The 24,141-nt window shown below is 43.6% G+C and overlaps 3 protein-coding genes across 9 annotated transcripts; 2 read left to right on the top strand and 1 right to left on the bottom strand.

The window, feature by feature from the left end:
• Window positions 1-2,896: 2,896 nt before the first annotated feature.
• LOC125553455 (putative ascorbate-specific transmembrane electron transporter 2) lies at window positions 2,897-4,653 on the bottom strand. Its single transcript, XM_048717235.2, has 3 exons — window positions 4,293-4,653; window positions 4,111-4,159; window positions 2,897-3,536 (listed from the first exon to the last, which is right to left on the bottom strand). The coding sequence occupies exons 1-3, from the start codon at window positions 4,464-4,466 to the stop codon at window positions 3,073-3,075; spliced, it is 687 nt and encodes a 228-aa protein (XP_048573192.1). The 5' UTR covers window positions 4,467-4,653; the 3' UTR covers window positions 2,897-3,072.
• A 2,888-nt stretch (window positions 4,654-7,541) lies between these two features.
• Window positions 7,542-19,798, top strand: LOC125550415 (uncharacterized). Of its 7 annotated transcripts, none has more exons than XM_087517618.1 (13): window positions 7,542-8,104; window positions 8,209-8,289; window positions 8,990-9,168; window positions 9,274-9,375; window positions 9,509-9,640; window positions 9,732-9,897; window positions 10,445-10,527; window positions 11,179-11,292; window positions 11,907-12,008; window positions 13,529-13,642; window positions 13,837-18,843; window positions 18,946-19,232; window positions 19,321-19,798. In XM_087517618.1, exons 8-11 carry the CDS (start codon window positions 11,198-11,200, stop codon window positions 13,952-13,954), a joined length of 429 nt encoding a protein of 142 aa, XP_087373744.1. In that variant the 5' UTR covers window positions 7,542-8,104; window positions 8,209-8,289; window positions 8,990-9,168; window positions 9,274-9,375; window positions 9,509-9,640; window positions 9,732-9,897; window positions 10,445-10,527; window positions 11,179-11,197; the 3' UTR covers window positions 13,955-18,843; window positions 18,946-19,232; window positions 19,321-19,798. The 7 variants fall into 7 exon arrangements, with proteins under 7 accessions (XP_087373744.1, XP_087373741.1, XP_087373742.1 ...); XM_087517615.1 differs by lacking the exon at window positions 10,445-10,527 and having other exon boundaries at window positions 7,543-8,104; window positions 8,990-9,033; window positions 9,100-9,168; XM_087517616.1 differs by lacking the exon at window positions 10,445-10,527 and having other exon boundaries at window positions 7,543-8,104; window positions 8,990-9,033; window positions 9,094-9,168.
• On the top strand, window positions 18,693-19,666 carry LOC125553456 (expansin-B18). The gene is made up of 4 exons (XM_087520093.1): window positions 18,693-18,843; window positions 18,946-18,950; window positions 19,012-19,223; window positions 19,321-19,666. The coding sequence occupies exons 1-4, from the start codon at window positions 18,693-18,695 to the stop codon at window positions 19,664-19,666; spliced, it is 714 nt and encodes a 237-aa protein (XP_087376219.1).
• Window positions 19,799-24,141: the final 4,343 nt, after the last annotated feature.

Here is a 24,141-nt window from a genome sequence, read left to right as displayed (position 1 = left end):
TTTTCTTATATACATTCAAATTTCTTATATGTATGTTAAAAAATTGTAATATAAGCTGAACAATTTTTAAAATGCTCAATGAATATTTTTGGGATATATGCTGAACAATATTTAAGCACACATTGAACATTTTGTGGTATATGCTGAATTTTTCTAAAATACACAATGAACATTTTTATGATATACACTGATCAATTTTAAAATACACAATGGAAAGTTTATTACAATAGTTGAACATTTTATAAATATAGGGTGAATTTTTTCTTAATATAGGGTGAACATTTCCTTAAAATATATGATGAACATTTTTGAATATAAACACGCAGTGGACTTTGTATAACACATTAAGAAACATATTAAAATAAAAAATAAAAAATGGAAAAAGAAAGAAATAAAAACAGAAAAAAAAGAGAAGCAGCAGCGATACCATATCGTTTTGACGCTCGGGAGCGTCATATACGGTCTGTGCCACTCTCCCTCGCCGCAGCTCTTTACTAAATGGGCCAGCACATAATCACAAGTACACATAGGCACGTACTGGCACATGTAGTAATTTTCTTTTTGGATCATGATAAATGTCACACGTGTAGCACAAAGACATGACAACTCCAACCTTTTTTATGGCAAATTTAGTAACGTAGGGATGGCAACTTTACTTGTCAAGAATTTTTTCGGATGGCATGTTTTAGTTTTTCTGGTTTCCTTTTTCTTTTCAGATGAAAACTTTAGTTGTAAAAAACGCCAGGGGCGGAGTTCTTCTGTGGCACTTATCATTTGGATTATTTTTTTTGCATTTCTAAAAATCTTCCTATGCACATACTCAACCTTACTTTACATATTTTTCTTAAAATTTTAACTGTGAATTTAAAAAATGTCAATGCGGTGTATATCCTTTGTTAGCGCAACTGTAAACAAAATGTTGATAACATTAAAATAATCTGTGACATTTAAGAACTATTCATGCATTTAAGAAAAATACATGTCACATTTTTTAAAATGGTATACAGTGACAAATGTTTACACAACTAAAAAATATTTTCTGCCATTAAAAAATGTGACTTTTAAGAAAAACATGTGCCATTTAAAAAATGTTTATACAACGTAAAGGAATGTTAGCTTAGTTATCAGAAAATGTTTCATTCCATTAATAAAACTGAATGTATATCTGATCTTTTTAGCATGTATTCAAAAAAGGTTTACAAAAATTTATTTTAAAAAATGTACATCATGTATTTGAAAAATATTCAATGTGCATAAAAAATTGTTAGCTTAGTTTTCAGAAAATCTTTCATTCCATTAAAAATAAATAAATATCTTAATTTTTAGCATGTATTCAGAAAAGGTTTATAAAAATATATTTTTAAAAATATCCATCATGTATTTGAAAAATGTTCAATGTGCATAAAAAATGTTACGCGTGGATAAGGAAAATGTCCAATGTGTACTTAAAATGTAGACATCTGTTAAAGAAGGAAAAGAAAAAGGAAAAAAACAAAGGAAATCATTGGAAAGAGAAAGAACAACGAAAACCGACACAGAAAAATGAAGAAAAAAAGCTAAAAGGATAAAAGATAAATAAAAATAAATATCAAGAAAATTGCTAAAGAAATACAGGAAGCTAAAAAACCACAAGAAAAATTGATAAAAAGCAACACGGGAAATATGCAAAAAGATGCGCCTAGAAGACAGCTCCTGCTGGACGCAGAATTGGGTCGTCCAATAACATACTCGCATATTGCAAGAAATACCTTCCGCGTCAAGCCATCACTCGCACTTTCGCTTTTGTTTCCCTACAAATGGCTTTCGGTTTTCCTTTCAAGTAACCTTTAAGCTCGTTTTTTCTTCTGTGAATAGGCTAGTCTTACTCATATCAGCATGGATTACACTCTGCTCGACAGAGTTTGGAGAGATTGGCACGGCCTTAACCCAAACCAAACCGTTGTATGAATTTCAACACGAGCATAATTTGCCGAAGAGTGACTAGAAGTATTTTGACTATGATTTACATGCGTGATACAAGATTGGGGACACCATAATTATGGCTTAGATTTCCTTCACCAGAGCGGTATATAGAGAGTGATCCGCGTTAGCATGTTGAACCATCTTCACTGGCTCCGTGCAATCTGCTTCCACAATAACCGGAGACCGGAGTAGCACGACTGAGAACCCTCCATGTAGGTCATCGGCTCCGACTCAAGTTTCCGTTTGCCAGATTCTAGGAACTTTGAAACTATAGATGTTTTGATTGCAATGAAATGTCACTTACCACATGTAATGCATTTTAGGTGACCTCGAATAGTCTCTGAATGGCCACAAGTATCATGCGGCGTCAATATTGCTATAGTGTCATTTTTGGCAACATCTGCTAGAGTTGCTCTTATAAAGTAGACCAACAATATTCCTGAATCCACCATTTTGATGCCTGAATTCTATCCAAATGATGAAGGGGTGCAAGCTGGGCCACATACCCAGACCTCTCACCTAAGCCTAACATCTAAAGCCGGAGGCCCTGACCGAGCCATCTGCCAAGTCTGGGGCTAACCGGTCCGACGCTTTCACTGGTCCATTTTCAGAGCAGATTGAGGTGACAACCTTGGCAGAACCACCTTCACGTGGTATGTAACGGCTATGGGTGCAAGCATGTATCATGCGAAGTTTACATACAGGTATGATATATCAAAAGCCAATTACGTGTTAATCTTGAGTAACTACTACACACGATCGACTTTTAATATACTTGTAGGTTCTGCTTGCATCCCTAATCGTGCGGGTGGTGTATGCTTCACACAAAAGGAGACAAATTGAGAAGCCCAGAGTTTCTCTGCGAAGCTCCTGTGAACGAGCCGATTAGAATTGTTGCAGAAAAGGTTCAGTAGGACATTACGTACACACGCCATGCAATGCAAACCACCCAAACTTGCTTTACATGTACACGTAAAATGTACCAGCCGTAGATACAAATGGTGAAAGAAACCCAACCAATCAAACAGACATGCACACAGACTCATCGGGCGGCCGGCGTCCGCGGCCGGTGTCCGACCACCCGATCGAAAAGAGGGGCTACCGACCGAGCTACTGGTAGCGCGTGGCGATGCGCAGCATGACGGTGGCCGCGACGGTGACCCCGTAGAAGACGATGAAGAGGCCGGTGACGTTGATGAGCCTGGCCTCGGTGCCGGGCGTGGCGCTGGCGCTCTTCTGGACGAGCCCCGTCTGCGCGGCGCAGACGCCGAGGAGGAAGATGACGAGCCCGCCGGCGACGTGCACGGGGGCCGCGGCGGCGCGCGTGTGCTCGTGCGTGCCGGGCATCCAGAAGACGGCGAAGCCGATGAGCCACTGCAGCGCGAAGAGGGAGATGGCGCCGATGCCGATCCAGGAGTGGAGGCTCACAAGGTCCGGCACCACGGCCACGTTGTGGAACTTGAAGGCCGCGTAGATGCCGAAGACGCCGAGGACGAAGGCCACCAGGTGCACCAGCATGTGCACCATCTTCTGCGCCCGGTGGTTCATCGGGATCGTCGTGTACACCAGTATGGCTGCACAAATGTTGTAAGACTTTAGCTACCACGGCACATGTTAATTTCGCCTAAGGATAATGTACCAATCGTATGCCAGTTGCGAGATGGATGATGAGCTTGGCAGGAAAACGTAGCGATCCACGGTGGTCATTATCGGCATCATCCGAGGTGACCTTTGGCATGGACGCCCACCCAGCACACTCATTGGCACTTCAGAATGAGACTGGTCCGGTGCTTTTGCGGCCACCAAACACCTAGAAAGCCCTACTACGTACCAATCTGGTCTAAAATGTAGTGTGGTGACACACTCACACCTTGTCTTTTTTTTTTGCAATGGAATTTCGGCCATGTCAACAGCAGTAGCAACATCAACAGCTACACCTTCAGGTGCTTTTGGCAATTAATAATGATTCTGTTGCGACGTTTTGCTAAACTTCATGTACACTCATATACTTGTATATCTATCTCCCCTAAACCTTAGTTACGATTCCCACAAAAAGGTAAAGCTTGGTTAAGGACTTAAGGTCACTGTGTTTGGGAGTTGGTAATAAAGACGACATTGACAATTCAGGGCAGTGTGCATTGGACGTACCTTCACCGATGAGAAGAATGAACCCCCATGTCATCACAAAGGGATGGACCTGCATCACAGAAAGGAGAGATCAATACTGCAAGTGCATAAGGCCGGCCAGTTTAATCTACAGAACTGTTTCTGTAAACAAAATAAGAACAGAGAGATCGAGGAACTGTGCGTGTGCATTAACCGGAACGTACGTTGAAGATCTGCTCGGGGTCGTCGGACTGGATGTTGATGCCGCCGCGGAAGCGCAGGAGCCAGACGAGCATGAGCACGGCGGTGGTGAGGAAGAGCAGGTGGGCGAACATGGCCACGCGCGACGCCACCACGGAGTGCCGGTGGTGGCCGCCGATGATCCCGCCGATCGCCATTCCCACGTCTAGCTAGCTAGCTACCTCCCGCCCTAGCTTGGCTCTGGTCGCCGGCGAGCAGGGTTAGAATGGATGACGGGGATCAGTAAGCTGGCCTTTGTTCTTCTGCATGGGCGCGCGCGGGGCTGGGTTTTAACGTGGCCACCGGGAATCCCAGGTTACACCGGGGCGGAGGCTTGGGTTTGGTATATCGGCGAGCTGGGCGTGCGTGTTGAAAGCAAGGCATCTCCGGCTGTGTGTATGCGACGGTGATGGTGATGGTGATGGCTTTGCAATGCAGGGAAGCAAGTAATCCCCAAGAATGCTGACAGCATGTCGATCGACGACGACATTTTCTTCTTGAGACATATATCGCCGGCACTGAGCCGTAAGCATCAGAACGGGCCGTAAGCTAGCCTGTCGAAACGAGTCCAAAGCATAATGCATGCTCTCTAAATAAGCCCCAGCAGTATCACCGGGCCGAGCTCATTACAAGCCTAGCCACGCAAACACCTCCTCACGTGCCCGAGTTGGGCCAGCCCAGGCACGTGGGAGCCATAGCTTTGTTGTTGTTTTTTTTTTTCACTTTTCTGTTCTTGTTTTTTGCTTTCTTTTTTTATACTTTCAAGTATTCTAAGTAAAATTATAACCAAAATAACTCTACATAAAACATTATTTAAATGTTGACCAAGCATTTAAAAAATGTTAAATGTGAATAGGAACAAATTACCACGTACGAAAAATGTATACAGGAAGAATACAATGTGTATGATACAATTTGATCATGTATATTCAAAATGTTAGAAATGTTGAATAAGTATTTTTTTTAACTATGCATAGAAAAAATGTTGACCATGTATTGAAAAATGATGAACTTTTGATCATGTATATAAAAATGTTAGTCAAGCATTTGAAAAAAAACGTTGAACAAGTCTTTGAAAAATATTAATCAAGCATTCTAAAAATGTTAAATGTGTATAGGAAAAATATTAAACATGTATTAAAAAACTGATGATTTTCATACAATGTATATAAAAATATTAATCAAGCATTTGAACAAATGTTGAACAATTATTATAAAAAAGTTAATCAAGCATTTAAAAAATATTAAATGTGCATAGAAAAAATGTCTACCATGTATTAACAAATCTTAGCATTTTTTGGAAAATTTCAATCAAGTATTAAAAATAGTAAAATGTGTATAGAAAAAATGTTGACTATGTTTTAAAAAAATGTTTTTGAAAAATGTTAATCCAATATTTTCAAAATGTTTTAAATGTTTATAGAAAAATGTTGACTATGTTTTAAAAAAATGTTTTTGAAAAATGTTAATCCAATATTTTCAAAATGTTTTAAATGTTTATAGAAAAAATGTTGACTATGTATTAGTAAAATATATTAAATTTGAGTTAAAAATAGGTTGGATATATACGCAAGATGTTTAGAGAAGAAATATTAACCATGTATTACAAAACCAATAAAAATGTATTAGATATATAGATAGAAGTGTGTGTGCAAAATCGATGACACCCCAAGGAAAAGAAAAAGAAAAGTAAATGGAAAAAGAGAAATAAACAAATTAAACCAAAGAAAAATAAAATAAAAAAGTCATTGGAAACCAAGAAATAAACAAATAAAACCGAAGCAATACAAAGGAAAAAACCAGTAATAACAGAAAAGGAAATAAATAAAAACAGGAAAAAAAACTAATAAAAACCCGGTAAACTAGTGGAAACCCCAAGGGAAAACAAAAAAAACAATAAAAACGTGAAAGAGACAAACAAAAACGAAGTAAAACGAAAAAAATGAACCGTTGAAAACCGAGAAAGAAATAAAACTAAAGAAAAAGAAAGAAATAATAAAAAAATAGTGAATATGAGGAAATAAAGAAATGGTGTAAAAAATGAAAAACCAATAGAAAATCGGGCGTTTTACCCTGAAATTTCCGCCCACTATACCGGGGTTCAAATCTTGTGTGCGCTCCAACTTTTCTTTTCCCTTTTTTTTAAGTGTGCGCTAAGGGGCCGGCTCAATTACTTGTGTGAGGAGCTATTCCCTTCGGCGAGAATAGCTCATCTAGCTTAAGGCCAAATGTAGGTCCTGCGAGGGGCGTTGCTGGGAGTCCTCCAATTTCTATCTGATGTCCGCTTATCAGAAACTGGCGCACCCCGCCTGCCCCCTTTCACATCACTGTGTATCTAAATGGGACGATCCATAGATGGGGTTTTCTCCTCTTTTTTCAAAAAAACCTTTCCATGACTAGGAATACGTTCACGTTGCCACTCTCCTTCAATGTCAATTTGCATTTGCAAAGTTGAATGCACATTTGAGAATGATCCCTGTAGTTATTTGATGTTTTGTGTCAATAGTATGTGTTAGTTTAACCCACTCTATTATATTGTAAACATGAAATTTTTTATCCTTATTGCAATGAACGGCCAAGATGAGGTGGACGTCATCTGCTTTTAAAGGAGGTGGCTCCAGCAAGAAAAAAAAGGAGAAATGTCCCGCTACTGCGGAAAACCGGTCGGGAATTAAGAGGTTCCGACAGAAAAAGGGAAGGTGTGTCATTGGATAGGGGTTTTGTGTTGAACCTGAGTGTTACAGATATTGCGGATAGCCCGTAGTAATGCACGGGCGTTCTGCCAGTACAAAATCTAGACGAGTTTGCGCACAAAATTAATACGCATCGGATAATACAAAATCTAAAAAAAATGAGTTGAAGACGGGTTGGAGGGACGAAATTACGGTGGTTATCACACAAATGTAAGGATGAGCCTCCATGTGGCATGTGAAAATGGAAATGTATCGTGTGCTCCCAGCGTTTTGGGTACCGAGTGAAATTTTGTGATCTCGCGTGGTTACCGTCCCCCCTCGAGAAACACTCATACCGAGCAAAATATCTTGAATATTTTGAAATTTTTGAATTCAAACGCTCACTGTCGAGTTAATTGGACACCATCTCTTTTATTACCACACAACTCGTAGTGGCCTGGTGGCAAAGGCATCCATTGGTTAGCAGTCGCGTGTTCGATTCTGTCTTCATGCATTTTTATTCTGTTTCAGAAAAAAAGGAAACGTTCAAAAATGCTGCAATGATAAGGGGTCGAATTCACGGGGTAAGAGCAAGCGGAAGCTACGAGCGCCTCCTCTCCCGCTCGCGCTCGCGCCGCCGCCTCCGCTGAGAGGACCTGGCGGTCTCCTCTCCCACTCGCGCCTCTCCCTCTCCTCTTTCTCCTGCTCGCCTCTCACCTGATCCCTAGCCCACCGCCCGCCTCCCTGCCCCGCCGCCGCCCGCCACCGCCTGCTGCCGCCGCCGCCCGCCGCCGTCTCGTCTGAACCGGCAAGACGCCAAACCCAGCGCCCCCTCCCGTCCTCGGCCATCCAGCCCCCAACCCCACCCCACCCACCTGTCCCCTCCCTCCCAAACCCCAGAATCCCCTGCCCGCGCCGACCCAACCAATCCCGCACCCACGCGCCCGCACATGCGCAGCAGCAGGGCGTCGACGACGAGGACGACGACGACGACGCGGCGCAACGGAGGGGTGCAGGTCAGCGAAGGGCACAGGCCACTGCTCACGCCGCTGCTGCGCTCGGTGCTCAACAGGAGTAGCTCGTGCTACGTCCGCACCGCCGGAGAGGACGCCAAGATGAGCATGGTAAGCCATCTCCGTGTCCTCTCCGCCCCCATTCTTCTTTTCCTATCTAAGCTCAATCTTCTGATGCGTTTCTTCCTCCCTAAATCACATCTTGGACTTTGCAGGAGGTGCATGGGTTGCGCATTCGGATGAAGACTCAGTAGGTGGAGCAGCAAGAGGTGCCCCTCCGTAGGGCAGATTTGTGGGTGAGCTCCTCTACACGATATACTTCCCAGGTTGTATGGATGTTGTGAATATCTGGGTGATGAGAAAAGGGGTGGATGCTGGTGTGACGATGATTTAGATTGGAAGGGTAGCTTATCTTCCTCAAGATTTGTCTGTAGGTGTTCGACAAAACTCCTATAGACTGCCGGGAAGATTATATATGTAATATGTGTGCTCTTTTATTTACTCAGTAATTTTCAACTTATGGATTTCTTATTAATTCCCTTCCAAAAGAGTTCAGATTATGTAGTGTATAGGCTTACGTTCCATCAGCAGTTCTGTACACACTTGAAAGATTTGCTGGGACGAAGAGTATAAGCAATTCCATTGAATATTTGGTTAGGTTTTCACTTTTTAGTTAAATGACAGGAGCAGGAATTTAGTGTAGTATTTTCTCTGTCCTACTCTTACATTGTATATCAGCAGCTCTTTTTTTTCAACTTATATTTCTGAAGCAAAGGTTCTTTTTATATTAGACCAGTGCTTCAAGGAAGCATGAATGTCCCCCCAGCCTATGTATAATATCCATGAAAGCATGGATTATGTCGAATTTGATAATGTTAAAGGAAAGGCAATTTAATACCCCGTTCAAGAAAATTTATAATACACCTATGTAATAAGTCTCTTTGTTTTCCTTTTTCATTGCTTTCGGTTTGTTTACTGTCAACTCTCTCTCTACAGCCACACATCTATCACCAGCTGGTCCATATAGAGGAGGAGATAAGGTACATATCAAGACACCTTTCTCCGTGACTTCCGTTGTTGATGGTCATGATTCTGTTTAGTTACAGGGCGTGGGGTGCTCTTCTTGGAAGACGGTTAGCGGAGCGTGGAATTATAGTCGCTTGCATTGATTATAGGTGCTTACCCTTTGATGGCATTTCTATCTAATTTCATGACTTCTAGGCGAGTAAGTATAGATTGACATATGTCTGGTTGATGAAATATGTAAATATATCTTGCAGAAATTTGCCCCAAGGAACAATAAGTGACATGGTCAGTGATGCTTTTGAGGCATTTTCATTTATTTGTGATACTATTGCTAGCTATGGAGGAGATCCTAATCAGTAAGTGATCATTCGTTATATATTTATATCACAGTACACTACTTTGGATGGACTACTTGAATATATCACAGTACACTACTATGGACGGACTATTTGAAACATCACATAGTCAGCTGTTCCTTTTATCTTGAAGGAACTATGCGCCACACTTGAATATTTGATCCTTTTGGGCGGTGATTCTATCCAAAGTCGTTGTTGTGACGTCGGTGAGCAACCTCGGGCACCACACTGAGTGCTACCGCCTCCCCACCACTCATGACGCCAGGTGAGCTCACTCATGCAGCCTCCAGCCTCTTCGTTCATGTTGCGTTTCTCATGATGATCCTATGCCTTACATCTGCCACTTTTTCGTGGAGGCTGTTCTACTTCTTCGAATTCAGGTGGCACAAGGAGGACCCAGTGGTGATCTGGCTGATGGGAAGGCCCGGCTACTGCAGCGAGCTAGCCCTCTTCTACGAGAACGGCGCCTTCCACATAGCAGACAACATGTCGCTACTCTGGAATGAGTTTGGTTGGGATCAGGTATATTATATATACCGACAGTTTGCGTACTAATCAATCAATCTGTATAATATTTTTCTTAGAGATTGTTTAGACCCTGTATAATCTTCTCTCTGTTTGGAATTGGATATTGGCTACTGCAGGAGTCGAATCTTATCTATGTTGATCAGCAAACTGGGACTGGGTTCAGCTACATGTCTGATTCTGATTATTCACTATATGTAGTTTTGCAATTGATGCGATTAGGATATTACTGGGGGATTTTATCTAGGTTCCAGGGTGTTGAAAATTAAAAAGAATGTAACTAAAATTTTACTAAATTTAAAGCTGCATGTAAGATTTATGGTTTAAAAAGAACATACTTCCAAGTTCCAGATCAGTTTGCGGTGTGTGTGTGCGCGCGCTCAAAAGGTATAATTTAGTTTAATGGATGCTATGCATCTTGAGAGTACTTGATCTTTGTATATGTATTACAGTTTGCCATCTGGTGTCAATCTAATTTCTTAACACGAAAATGAGCAATTGTGATGCACCTCTTCTTTCCTAATAATAGTTTGCTTCTGACTAGCGACTGGTGGCGCTGGGTGCGCTTGCTTACTTTGTCGCGCAACTTCTTTGATCACCGCGTAGAACCTGACCTGGGTGTTGCAGGTTGCTCTCCCGATCTCTCTCTCATTAGCTACCATGGTGTGCTATATAGACTGATATCTGAGTTTCATGCACCTTTTGGAAAAATGACTTGCCTTAATTGTTATGTACTATCCATTCAACTTGCTAAATGTCAAAGTAATACTACATTCTTCGACATATACCAATGGATAGAATGTGCACATCCGACCATCGATAAGAATTTTTTTTTGTATTACTTTCTTGTAGCTCTGTCCGTGGTGGTCTCATGGATGTAGTGGTGACACCTCTCCAAGTATACATGTCCAAAATCATTATTTTGTGGGAATTCTCGCAGACTTTGCCTTTGTTCCAGTAATTCTTTAACAAGTATTCTTCTTCTTTTCTCAACCTCTTGCATGCAATTTCAGGCCACTCCATCTATCCATGAAATATACATGTTTGTAGCATATTTTGTGGTATCTTATACTACCATCTTATCTTATATTCACATTACCGCTGTAAAAAAATGTATACAATAGACTGCCTGCTACTTGATGCAATTTTAATATCTTCCTAAGAATACATACACAACTCATGTTTTGTACGAGTTATGAGAGAATACACAACTCTCAGGTTTATGTGATTGTGAGCTAGATGTTCATGCATGTGGTTGTTTTGGCCGGTGATGTGCAGGGAGGCGTGCAACGACGGCATGAAGAACAACATCGAGACCATACGTTCGGTTTCTCTGTGCCCGCTCTGCTGCCATCCACACCCGCACTATCCCAGCTCTTGTGCCGGCTCGAGGTTGGAGATCTTCTCCTCTCCCCTCCTCCTTCACACACCTTATCTTGGGGCTGCCATCGTGGTGCTTTGTATCCGCACATAATCTGTAGGTGTTCTCATCGGATAAACGTACCAGATTTTCAATCCACGGCATGATATGTGATGGAATTTTCAGCTAGAGATGGTTGTTACCTATTGGTCAGAGAAGCTATTGATAACACACCATGCATTGCAAACACAAACAAAAACGTGATTATGCATAATTCATGTACTACTGATGCTATTTTACATGGAAATCATGGGAAAAAGCCCCTATCATCGATCTGATTGTTATACTACTGATTGGTTTGGTTTGCAATGTTGTAGTGATAGTAGAGAGATTTCCTTATATTATTTTACTTTTGATAGACACCAAGTTCAGAAATTATTGCTCTATAATGATAATATTCTTAGATTATTTTTGTGTATTTTTTAATTTGATGCCACTTCTATAATTAAAACAATGATGTCTCCAATGCGTATGCTACTTCTTTGCTTCAAACTATAGCATGCGTTTTTAGTTTCACCGATTTTGCATTACGAAAGTCACCCACTCACCGATTCTGCTCGATCTCTTCCTCCTTGGCGCTCGGCAGGAGAAGCTCAGGCCGCCACCACACAAAGGGAGAGGAACCCAAGATGAATCTATCCCGCCTTACTGTCCATGACCCGACGACAGACAGCTACTTCGAGCCTAGGTGAGTAGCCGCCAACCCTGCATTTCGAGCCTAGGTAACCAAGTTTGTGTCTACTTCTCTGATTAGTTGCTTATGCTCCATGGTCTTTGTGGGAAACACAACATGATGCCTTGCTGGTTCCTGAGCAAGGCCTTTTGGGACCGATCTCTCTAGCGTTAAAGAAAGCAAGATTGATGCTCTGTTTTCTCTATTTTTGTTGGGTTGGAGCAGAGTGCGTGGGTTACCGATCCCATATGCCAGTGTATAGCAAGAACAAAAAAACTTTAGTTGATTTGACTTTTAACCTAAATTTATTTAGGAAACTTCTATTAACCTTTATCTTAGTTAGTTGCACCAGCTTGCATGTATTTAAGTAACTAGAGAAGTTTGGTCCTTGCTTAGCCATATAATCATAGGACAAATATGTCGTGGTTGCAATTGTTATCCAGGTGATGTTTTCAGGAGCTAGATTAAATTCAGTACAGTGATTTGGCCATCGACTGTGTGAAAATATCTACAGCTTTCTGTTTGAGATGGGGATATTTGTTAGATTAGCAGATGCACATTTGAGTATGATGTTATGTTGTGTTGTTAGCATGTAGAAATATTAGTATAAGCTCCGCAGAGAAGAAAAACCACAAATTTGTATGAGCTGGTTACATCATTTATTTGTGTTGTTTATGGTTGTAGTGGTTGACGGCGACTAGGTTCTCAATACAGGTTCCGATCATTATTAAAGGTTACTATGTCAAAATTAGGATGTGCAAGTTGATGACGGTGACTATGGTTGTAGTGGTAAGGTATTTAGTCTTCTAAAATGATATGCATCATTGTTAAATGTCGAAATTAGGCAGTTCAACAAGAAACTTGATGGCAACATGCCTCCTAGGAATAATAAGGACATTCTTTATATAGAGGGAAAGCAAAGACATAATTGTTTCTTCTGGTTTATTGTTACTTTTTATATGTTGAGGCGCGACTAAATCATTTATGAAATGCCATAATAAACCTTTTATTCTTACTTATATAGAGGGAAAGCAAAGACATAATTGTTTCTTCTGGTTTATTGTTACTTCTTATATGTTGAGGCGCGACTAAATCATTTATGAAATGCCATAATAAACCTTTTATTTCTTACTGTAGAAAGATAAAAAATGTTCACCGTTATGCACAAAATAGTTTGTCTTAAGGATTGACAATTAGGATGGGCAGGCATACTCAGCCATGGCACCTTGCTGAATGAAAATATTATTTTAGACTCCTGGTAATATATTCTTCCTTGCATTTGTTGCAATTTTTCCCACTTATGCCTTGCATTTATGGATTCCCCCCCTATGGTGTAGGTTGTAGTTGCTGCTGTATGATGCTTGTGTGGCTTAGGGATCGATGCTACTCCCTTTAAGATTGTTGCTTCCTGATTTTTCTTACCAGGGGTTGTCATCTAAAGTTGATTTTTATAGGAATCAGAATCTGTTCTTTTTTCTTCACCAGGAACTGGTTCCTAATTTGGCTGATGATCCTTTTCTTCCTATGGTATGCAGGCTCGTCGGCGGGGCAGTGCAAGGTGTAACTCCGACGTGGTTCCTCGCCGGTTGGACGGTGTTCAGGCGCAACCCGGTGCCCACTGAGTACTGCCTCGGCTACAACCTCCCTTGGTGAGCTCCATCTTCCTCCTGCTCATCTGCTTCGGCTACTGCATTGGACATGGCCGTGGCTATATTGATGTGGTGCTCGTCTGGTTGATGCTCTATTCCCTGCTCATGCATCGGTTCCTACTTGAGCTCTTTAGTTGTAGATGCATGCTATTCTAGGGTTTGCAGGCTGAGTTCATGTTTGGTTTCTATCATAGGAGTTCCTGCGATGATCTGGTTTACATGTGGATGCTCTGGTTGTATAGTTATGCTCCTGGATTTGCAAAATTGACCAGTAGTGTTCGTGCTAGAGCGATGATGATTAACCTTGACTGAAATAAGTGTGCCTTTGAGCAATCGAGGCACCCGTGGGTATCAAGCTGGATCCTCCCTCTTGTCTCTAGAGTCCTTTTTGATCCTGTGATACTTGTTGTTATGTCCTAGGATGGTCATTCTTGTTGAGTGATAACCAGGGCAGCTCCATTGTATAAACAGATTGATCTATGATAAGAGATGACGGGGGTAGGTTATATGATCGAGGAAAGCCGAATCTGAGCCCACTATGCAATGAACCCTGAACTATTTTTATTTGTACTTAAAGGTGTTACTTATTTATGCTCCGATGGCTTTCGTGCTGGGGCGATGATGATTAGCCGTGTCTGAAATAAGTGTGCCTTCGAGCAATCGAGGCACCTGTGGGTATCAAGTTGAATCCTCCCTCTTGTCTCTAGAATCCTTTTTGATCCTGTGATACTTGTTGCTCTGTCCTTGGATGGTCATTCTTGTTGAGTGATAACCAGGGCAGCTCCACTGTATAAAAAGATTGATCTGGTGATAAGAGACGGGGGTAGGTTATATGATCGAGGAAAGTCAGATCTGAGCCCACTATGCAATGAACCCTGGATCCTTTTTATTTGTATTTAAAGGTGTTGCTTATTTATGCTCCGGTGTTTATAGTCGTCTTATGTAAAGATTTCTTCTCTCTCATACCTTTATTGCATATGAGTTGTTCTTGATCTTTTATTGTTTGTTGTTGATCCTTGATTTAATCTGGTTAAGAGTAAGCTGCACTTTGTTATACTAGAAAGACATGCTCCCAGCAAGTTATAGGGGCCTCTCTTGCTGCCTTAAGTTTGTATGGTAAAGTATGCATCATGTGTGCCTCTGTTTTGTTTCCCTCTTGTATTCCTATGTCTTGCCTCACATATCATGGCACTTGATATATGCATGGTTGTTGGCGATCGGACGCCACCACCGCCGCCGATGCCATCGTGGCTCTTGCCGCCGTCAAACATTAAGTAAGTCGTGACCTTCTCTTTTTTTTCTTAGTGATATGCGCATGGTTGCAACTACTCTACTGATTACAAAAGAAACATGAGCATGGCAGAGGTTGGTTACAAAAGTTTCCTTCGTTCTTTCATGTTGGAGTCAGTGGCAGTACCTTGCCAGTTAAGTTGCCTTCTTTCCTATTAGAAAGCAGTGTATGCTCTCTAGCTACTTAGTTTTCTTTCTTGGCTGTAGTTTATTTCATATTTGTAGTTTCAAAATGATATGTCAAACATGCTCTAATTTTTTCATGCCATTAGAGATTTCGGCTCATATTACTTCCTCTATGTTTATGGTTGGGTAGTGGTGCTTTACTGATTAGGTATTCTCAATCATGTATCATATCTACGTTCAAAAATATGTTGGAGTCAGTAGCTGCGACCGTGGTTCAGCCTGCAATTCCTGTTGGCTATGCTGATGGCCCTACCGCTGTGATTGATGCCGATGTCCTTCTGTAGTGACAGATGTTGCACGCCAGATAGGTCTCGACGGCGTGCAGTATTTAGTTTTAGCTTTATTGTGTGAGTTGTTTGTGTTTTTCTGGTTTTCCATTGGTCCTAAACTGTACATCGAAATCAGTGTAGATGTATTAAGAGAGATGAGCTACTATGTAGGCATTATTTGTTTTTGTTATGTACCTGGTTACTTAATAATCGTTCTTAATATTGGAAAGGGACAGAAATAAGCTGAGTATTTGATCTGACTTGGTAGTGTTTGCCGTTTAACACATCTATGTCATTAGACCAGTTCTTTTTTCTTCTCACAGTTTGTCATTTAGAATGATTTTTTAGAGGAACCAGGAACTGGTTCCTGATTCACTTTGTCCTCTTTGTTGATGATCCTTTTCTTCCTATGGTTATGCAGGCTTGAGTCTCAGTTTGATCTTACGGTTCAAAGGTTGATGACTGCCATGAGGCACTACCCAGTTAAATCTTCATAAGTTGTTGAGCATGAACTTTTCTTCTTAATTATTTTCATCTTCTTAGCCTTGCCACATCATCTCTTAAAAATAGTTTGAATCCATCAACTGTGTGCTCTGCCTATGCAATTCATTGAACCGTAAGATTAAAACCTTCATAAGGTGTAGCCCTGTCTCCAACTACCTTCTGAATATTAACATTTTTGTTGGAAAAAGAAGAAAGATTGAATCATAGTTTGCATTAAATGAAAATGAGTTTTTTTTACATTTTGTTCACTCACTAGGAGGGTCACTATTTATATGCTTGCTTCAACTTTTTCCGGATCACCATGTAAATCATTTGTACAGGAGCTCTGGAACAAGAAAAACAATAATCACAAGGATGGAGGCTTAACATGTATTTTGTTTGCCATCTGGTGTTTATCTAATTTTTTGATGGTGTGACCAAAACCAGATTACCTTTTCTAATGTTAGTATTGGAGTGCTATCTGCAATGGCATCTACTATATATATACTGAAAGTAGTTTTATTTATCTTTAGAACTTGATATATTTTCTAAAACCACATATTATGCTTCTATTTGTATCTATGACTTCTGAAGCAAGTCAACACCCACACAGGCAAACAAACCAAACTGCCGGTAGAGTCACCGTATATAAGGAAATTTACTTTGCTTCCAGTAGTGGGTTTAGGCTTGATAGAAGCTTGGTTGTTTATATTTTCAGAAAACTGGATCTATCATGATTAAGATATGGTCAACATGTATATATTTGGTTCTACTGTGCCCTCCAGTGTTGCTTACCAATGTGATTGCTTAATGATTACTATGACATATCTTGCTAGGTCCAAGCTGACAACAATCCTCTTGGTCTTAAAAATTTTGTCGAGGCGGCAGGGATCAAAGAATAACAGATCTGGGTCTTCGCCTTCTAAGATTAGAAGGGGGAAACCATCGCTCACTGTCCATATGCTTTAAAAGCAAATCTCAAGTGCATTGCCTATACAAAAATAATTTTGTGGTCATCTATCTCACAAACTATTCACATCAAGTTCATATGGAATGGCACTCACGGAGGCAATTGAGCCAAGCTATCTATTGTATGCCTAACTATGGCTTCGTAGTTTTATTGCCTCCATTGCCATTGTTTGCTTTTTCTCTCTTATGTTTCTGCTCATATTACTGAACTTAATGTTAGCTAATTAGTTTTTCTATTCGTATGACCGTAGTGGATGCTGCCTTGCTTCTGGCACGGGTTAACTTTGATAGTCTCATGCCCATGTTTAACTTGATGATCGATGTTACTCTTCTGGTACATATTGAATGTTTCTTCTTACTCTTGAACCGGCCAGATAATCGGTTGTTCTGTTACATGTGCTAAAACTTGCCTTCATACTGATGCATCATGCCATTTGATCTTCCATCGGTTGACCATATCGTTGGGACGTCATACTCTGAATTGGCATGGCGTACCGGCAGAAGCCTGCATCGTGCATCGCTGAGAATCCGGCATCGCTGCCTGCACGTCGCCGTCCATACTACTGTAGTACCTTGAGTTATTTACCCAAACCCACCACAGTTGGGGCTAGGGTAACAGGTCAGTATCACATTTGAGTCATGTCATAAAAAACCATCAACTCTGGGACTAATTGGTAACGCAGAGCACCGACGGGCCGTTTTAGCTGTGAAAACAGCGAATCCGACAGGTTGGGCCCACCTGTTGGGTCGACGTGGCGCGGGCTGACGGGCTTTTAATACCTGCGAACAAAGACTCTCAGGTTTAGTCAAAAGCCTCCAAGTTTGCCGCGCCAGCAATGCCTGGTTAAACGCATCACGAAACCCCAGTCCATCACTGAGTTTGTGCCTCTGAATTTTGGGCCATGCCTGCTAATGAGTTGTGCGCTTTCCCCCGGAAGCTCCCCACCAAAAGTTTCTTACCACCCTATTAAGATCATCACACACGGACATTGGAAGTTTAAACACCCCCATCATATAAGTGAGGATGGCTTGCGCGACTGACTTGATCATCGCCTCTTTCCGGGCCAAAGAAAGTGTATCGCCCCATGCAATAATTCTTTTAGTGAGCCTTGCTTGCAGATTTTGACACTTCCTTTTTGACATTCTACCTTAGCCGCAAGTGTATCACACCATCTCTTTTATGACAGCAGAGGCATCCTTGCGATCCAAAACCTTGCGTGTTCCCAATGGCGAACATGCGGGGAGGTTGCATGTTTCTATTCTTGTTTACACACCGTCGCGATATTGAGGCTGGATTCGTGGTGCCGGACTAATCACTCTGTTTCAATTTTGTTCAACTTGTATACTTAGGGCTTCTTTGATTCAAAGGATTCTCAAAGGAATTTTGGAGGATTCTAATCTTAGAAATTTTTTCTATCTTGGTTGTTTGATTCGAAGGATTGTAAACCATAGGAATTTTTTCATAGGATTTATTTGCACTAGATTTCATAGAAAACATCCCATCCACTCAAATCTGTTTGAAAGAATCCTGCGTTTTTTCTATGCACAATCAAACACTCGTACAATCCTATAAGATTCAAGACGACATTCCACTCTAATCCCATATTTTTCCTATTCCCGTATTTTGGAAATCCTATGAATTAAAGAGGCCCTGAATTGGCATGGCGTACCGGGAGAAGCGTGCATGGCGTACCGGGAGAAGCGTGCGTCGTGCATCGCGAATCCTGCATCGCTGCACGTCGCCGTCCGGGGCTCCGGGCTATAAATACCAGTACCTCCGCCACCATTGATCTCTGCCTCACAGACACACACACGCACACAGACGACTCCACACAGAGAGACAGAAGAAAGGGATGGCGACGACCCGCGTGAGCCTGCTCCTCCTGCTAGCAGTTGCGCTCGCCGGCTCTGTTGCCGGGGCATCGGCCCTCACCTGCACGCCGGATCGTTGCACCAAGGGGACGGCCGCCTTCTATGGCGATGCCGACGGCGCGGGGAATGAAGGTAATCGTAACGAATAGTACACTGCAATTCTATGCACGCACCTCTGCTGCTTATGTTGGCTTATCTGTTCCCATCCATTCTGCTGCTCTTTTTCTTTTCCAGCTGGAGTATGCGGTTACGGGCCAGCGGTGGCCAAGCCGCCGTTCAACGCAATGGTTTTTGCCGCAGCGGGCCGACATGGGATGCGGCGGATGCGTCAACATAGGCTGTCGACACCCCGCGTGCAATCCTGATGGAGTCACGGTAACGTTCGCCGACTACTGCAGCGGCGGACCGTGCGTCGACAACGACGTCATTGAGATGAGCGGCCACGCGTTTTCCGCGATGGCCCTGCCGGGCCGAGAATCCGAGCTGCGCGCGTCACCCACTGTTCCTGTAACGTACCAATAGTAAGTCGGGGGCAAATTAAGTTTGGATACGTCAAGTTTCTCTTCTCTGACATCTTTCTGTATGTACACTAACACTAGGATTTTGCAGAGTTGACTGCCGCTACTCATCCAGCATGGCCTACCTCGTCGAACCGAGCGCCACATCGGAGCGCTTCACTGTCGTACTCCTCTATGTGCCAGGGGATGCCTACCCCGGCCAGCTGACGGTTCACTTCAAAGATGAGTCGAGCATGGACTGGGTGGATGCTGATCGCGGCGATCGCCATGATCTCCCCAAATTCACAGCCACTAGGAAGATGGTAGCCCCAATTACGATCAAGGTGGAAGGTACCTATGTGACACGGGGGGATGTCATCCCCGTCACCTGGAGTGTCACGGCGGCAGATGTCATCCCCGTCGGCTGGCACGGGGGCAAGACCTACTACGCGGCTTGAGCAGAGCTCACCTTAGACGGGTAATAGAAACGTTCAGTGCGGTCCGAGGTAACCCATCATATCCTGGTTGAGCCTGTTCAACCCGACCACTGTAATAAAAGTACTAGCTGGCAGAGACTCAATTGTTTCTTATCTTGCTGTTAGTATGAGTGTTCGAGCATGAAAGTACATTCTGAAATCAGCCGCTATTGTTTAATACATGATGAGTGTAACGTTAATTATAAAATTGCTTATGAGAATAGCGAGCGTGGCCTAGAAAAAAACCACTAGATGGAACAAGGAAACAGAATCAACTGTCTGTTTTACCGTTTTCCCTTAATGTTTTTTTTGAAACGTGGGGCAAAAGATTTACCCCTTTTCATTAATCAGGAGAGGGAAAAGGTCTTTCAAGTTACAGAGGACAAGAAAATAAAAGCCCCAAACATGGGGTGCACAACACATCCGCACTACTCTTTCGATAGAATGTGGCCCAAATGTTTCGGCCCCGCGGTCGCCCAAAGAATCGCTGCTTTCTGGATGGTGTGAAGAAGGATGGTTGGAGGAGCAAAGTTGTGTCAAAAAACCCTTGCGTTCCTTCCGTCCCAGATCGACTTGCATACTAGCACAGTGAGGGAAGACATCGCCCTTCCATGGAACCTCTGGGTGGCCCTCCTTGTTGCCATCCTTTGTGCCTTAATGTAAGTAGCAATTCAAGTAGGATTGGTAAAAATTCATAAATAGTGTAATACACTTTTACTTCCAGAACCTTTTTTGTTTTGCGTCCTCCCCTTTCTCTTCGCGTACTCCGCGTTTTGTGTGAGTTGCAAGCTATCCTTCTCAAGCTCAATCTCTCCAAAAGTCTTTGTCTTCTCCAGCTCCCATTTGATCGACGCCTTTTACTTCTCCAACTCGATTTTCTCCCTCTCAATTTCTACCTTCTTCTCCGCCCTCTTCCGGTTCCAATCCATCCTCTTCTTTTGCGCATCTAACATGAGTTTGTACCTCTCCTCTTGTTCTCCCTCACCGAGAAAATACCCGCTGCTCGTCCATGCCTGCTTCTGCTCCTTGCGATGCCATGATCGCTTCCCTCTCTCGTTGCCGGCGGCGCCGGTTCCTCCGGGCGATGTACCCCGGCTTGCACGGTGAAACCGAGGACGGGGGCGCCGGCGGTGAGGATGGGGAGCAAGGGTGGAGGACGGCGAGGGCTCGGATGCGGAAAAGGGAAGAGGGAGGCGGGAGAAGGAGAAAGAGTTTGGTGGATTTGGTGCAATTTATGATGGGATAGGGCTGTTGGGTCCACCCGGGTGCCCGCGTATCCGCCCTAGATTTGGGTTGGATGTGAGGGGTGCCGGTCAGCCGGGCGTTTGAGGCTGGCTTGAGGAGCCCGTCTGGGTTGCTTTTTTCTTATCGGGTCTCCGCCCGGACATTTGAGGTGGGTTTGGGACGCCCGGCTGTAGATGCTCTTACATCTTTCTCTTTCACGAAATATGACATGTTTTGCAGAAGCATAGTGTATTACAACTTTCACAGAGTATGACATATTGTATGCTTATGTATCCTGAGGAAAATCCAGGAATGAAGAGACAACGTGTCAACGGTGAAAAAAAACCAAATCTGTTGCTAAAATCTCTTTCTCTAATACTCCACGAAAAATGAAGACACAAAGTGCACGCTCAAGTAGGAGTGGCATCAACTTGCATGGTATGATGGGAACATGGTAGATGATATTTGACCATCCATAAAGCACAAAGGTGAACACCTCCGGCTGTGTTAGCGACAACTTGCATGATATTGTAAATACATTTTCCTGAGATGATGGTAAGTAATATTTGACCATCCATAAAGCAAATTGGACTCCGTCGCCAACATTCATTGCAAGATCTTTCTCTAATATTTGACGATGATGTACGTCACCTCCACCTCGGAGGTGCGTTTGTACATTCTAGATTCCACCTTAGCGACCCTTTCTACTAAGGTGGAAGACCATGCCAACTCTTCGTCGAGAGTGGGTAGCTGCCAGTCACTCGAGACTCCGTCGGCATTACAGTGCAGCATCCATTGCAAGATCTGACTCCTGGCGGAGTTGATGTTTAGCGAGATGATGTTTACCGGCAGCTTGAATGGCCCAAAGCGGCCAAATAGCTAATCGCACAACCAGGCATGGTCGTAAACTGTCAAGTTGTTGGCCAGGCTAGGAAGCAGTCTCATCCTGTCGCCAACATCTCCATACTCCCAAGCAAACCTGCCCCTCTTTTGCAGAGGTGCAATTCAACGAAGGGGAAAATCCGCCCATGCATGCTCGACGGTCAACCCGGCAGTCTTCAAACGGGTAATCATGTTTATTGCCGGGCGAAGCCTGCACTCAGTGAGGCCGAATGCCCTCCAGACACTATCACGCTCAAGGAACTCCGTTCGTGCATGGCAGAACCCAGGGGCCTCCTCATCCCGAATCCAGCACCAATCCCCCTCCACTCCCATTTGCTGCTGATTGCCGGAGATATAATCCTAGTTTTCTCTTGGCACTACCCGTGGCATCCAACTTATATTGCCGGAGCGGTGGCTCTTGTTCTCCACCCGCGGGACGAAATAGTGCTTGAACAGATCGACATCGGGGGCCACTCCAACAAAGTTTTCACACAAATGGGCAAAAATCGCCATGCACGCCATTGCATTTGGCGTAAAATCCAAGAGATGGAATCCATAAACCGCCATCATCACCTCAAAGAAATCCGAGAAGGGAGGGCAGAGACCGCAAATGAAGTATGCACAAAAGAACCTGTATGAATCTGGCGGGTCCTCTTCCCCCTCCGCCAGAACCTTGGGAGCGTCGTGCCCATTCGGGACTTCCCTCCCCCACAAGTATGCATACCTCGCCTGTAGCATGTCACCATCGAGTTGCGACGGGAAGAAGACAACGTCTCCCCTTCGCTTCTTGTCCAACTCCGCTGCCTTCTTGCTCCCCTCGGCGACCGTCTCTTTCGCAGCGGCCACCGGCTTACTCCTGCTCGTCGTTTTCTTCCCCATATCCCCAACTTTCGGTAGGGGCGTGGGGAAGAAATCGGGAGGATATCGGCGGCGAATGTGAATGAAGAACAGGCAGTTGCTGGGCTTGCGGGGGAAGAAGATGGAGAAGCAAGGCAGGCGACGAATGAGTAGTTCTTTCTGCATTTTCCCTTATTAAGGGGGACGGCGTGGGAGGGCGCGTCTCTTCAGAAAAGTTACTGTTTTTACATTAACTGCTACAGTCCCACACCCCCACAACCCGCGGTAATTACGCGAAGTGGACGTTGAATTGACTAGTCATCATGGCGAATCGCCATACGCGCAGCCTTCTTCCGCCACGTGTCCGTGCACTGTTTGGGGCCTAACCCAACGTGACCAGCGACACATGTGGCTCAGGCTCGGGGGCTTATGTCGGGGTACACAAACATGGGTGTGTGTTTTCCCCTGACTTGTGCATGGACGACAAGCCAACAGGCCCGAGGGTAAGAATGCAGCACCAAGACTAGACCAAGACGCAAAGGGATCGACCCTTTGAGAAATCAGAGGGCTGGTCGAGAAGATCAAGTCGACCAAGACTAGCCAGAGAGGCCAGATATCACCAAGGGGAGGAGCCTCCCTTGCCGGGCAGGCGAGCCCGGCGGGGTCAGGATCGTCCCGGAAGCAAACCTCCAAGATCGTCCCGGCCGGCTTGCCGGGGCTCGCGTAGGCAAACCACCCCATTACAACACCTCGCATCCAAGGTTGTCAGAATCACGATTTTGAGTCAGATCGGAGCTCCAATGGTAGGATCGCAAATTGTAGAATCTTAACTATCAGGATCATAAAAACATAGATTCTATGAACTAAAATCGTAGAATCAGAGAGGTTAGTTTGGATCGTAAACTCGTAGAATCGTATTATAGAATCGTGATTCTGACAACCTTGCTCGCAGCGACGCACGTCGACGATCAGTGCGGTGTCAAGCTCCTACGTGGCTCAGTGGAAATTCCTTGCCACATGGCAGCCACTTCCTACAGCAAAAATCTCCTAGTGACACCCATCATGAGACGTGTCAAGCAAGAAGACGTGAAGCTGGCAAAACAGCCCGGCAGTCCTTGTCGGGCGAGCCGCGATGTGACACTGAGCGGTACATTTAATGCGCTCTGTCAGCCTACAGAGTTAGGTATGATAGCACTGTTTGCTATATAATCAGTGCATAAAGACTTATTTGCCAATGTGGTGACCCCTTAACCTATAAAAGGAGGCCCATGGCAACCGTAGAAAGGATCCGGTCGATCCGAACCCTCAGACATCCATACGCGCGTAGCGACTCTCGTCCCAAGTGAAACTGCTAGTTATCGACTAGAGGGGGGTGAATAGGCAATTTTTATGAAAGTCTTCAAAACACGGGGTTTTTTGAAGACAAGCAGTAGAAATAAACCTATTGATATGCAGCGGAAGGTCGACTACACTAGACAAGCCATAGCCAAGTAAGTAATGAAGTGAAAGCACGA

The sequence above is a fragment of the Triticum urartu genome, chromosome 4A (genome assembly GCF_056163025.1).
Source record: "Triticum urartu cultivar PI428250 chromosome 4A, HENAU_Tu73, whole genome shotgun sequence".
Classification (NCBI taxonomy): Eukaryota; Viridiplantae; Streptophyta; class Magnoliopsida; order Poales; family Poaceae; genus Triticum; species Triticum urartu.
This window is presented reverse-complemented; position numbering and strand designations above follow the sequence as displayed.

Bases quoted from the DNA above. Each gene is read 5' to 3' on its own strand.
- LOC125550415 (XM_087517613.1), top strand. From the start codon at position 11,150: ATGTGGTTGTTTTGGCCGGTGATGTGCAGGGAGGCGTGCAACGACGGC. The intron at 11,293-11,906 runs GTTGGAGATCTT...GGCGCTCGGCAG, and splicing joins AGCTCTTGTGCCGGCTCGAG to GAGAAGCTCAGGCCGCCACC. The intron at 13,643-13,836 runs GTGAGCTCCATC...TTTCTATCATAG, and splicing joins CTCGGCTACAACCTCCCTTG to GAGTTCCTGCGATGATCTGG.
- LOC125553456 (XM_087520093.1), top strand. From the start codon at position 18,693: ATGGCGACGACCCGCGTGAGCCTGCTCCTCCTGCTAGCAGTTGCGCTC. The intron at 19,224-19,320 runs GTACCAATAGTA...AGGATTTTGCAG, and splicing joins TCACCCACTGTTCCTGTAAC to AGTTGACTGCCGCTACTCAT.
- LOC125553455 (XM_048717235.2), bottom strand. From the start codon at position 4,466: ATGGCGATCGGCGGGATCATCGGCGGCCACCACCGGCACTCCGTGGTG. The intron at 4,160-4,292 runs GTACGTTCCGGT...TCTGTGATGCAG, and splicing joins ACCCCGAGCAGATCTTCAAC to GTCCATCCCTTTGTGATGAC. The intron at 3,537-4,110 runs GTACGTCCAATG...ACATTTGTGCAG, and splicing joins CATTCTTCTCATCGGTGAAG to CCATACTGGTGTACACGACG.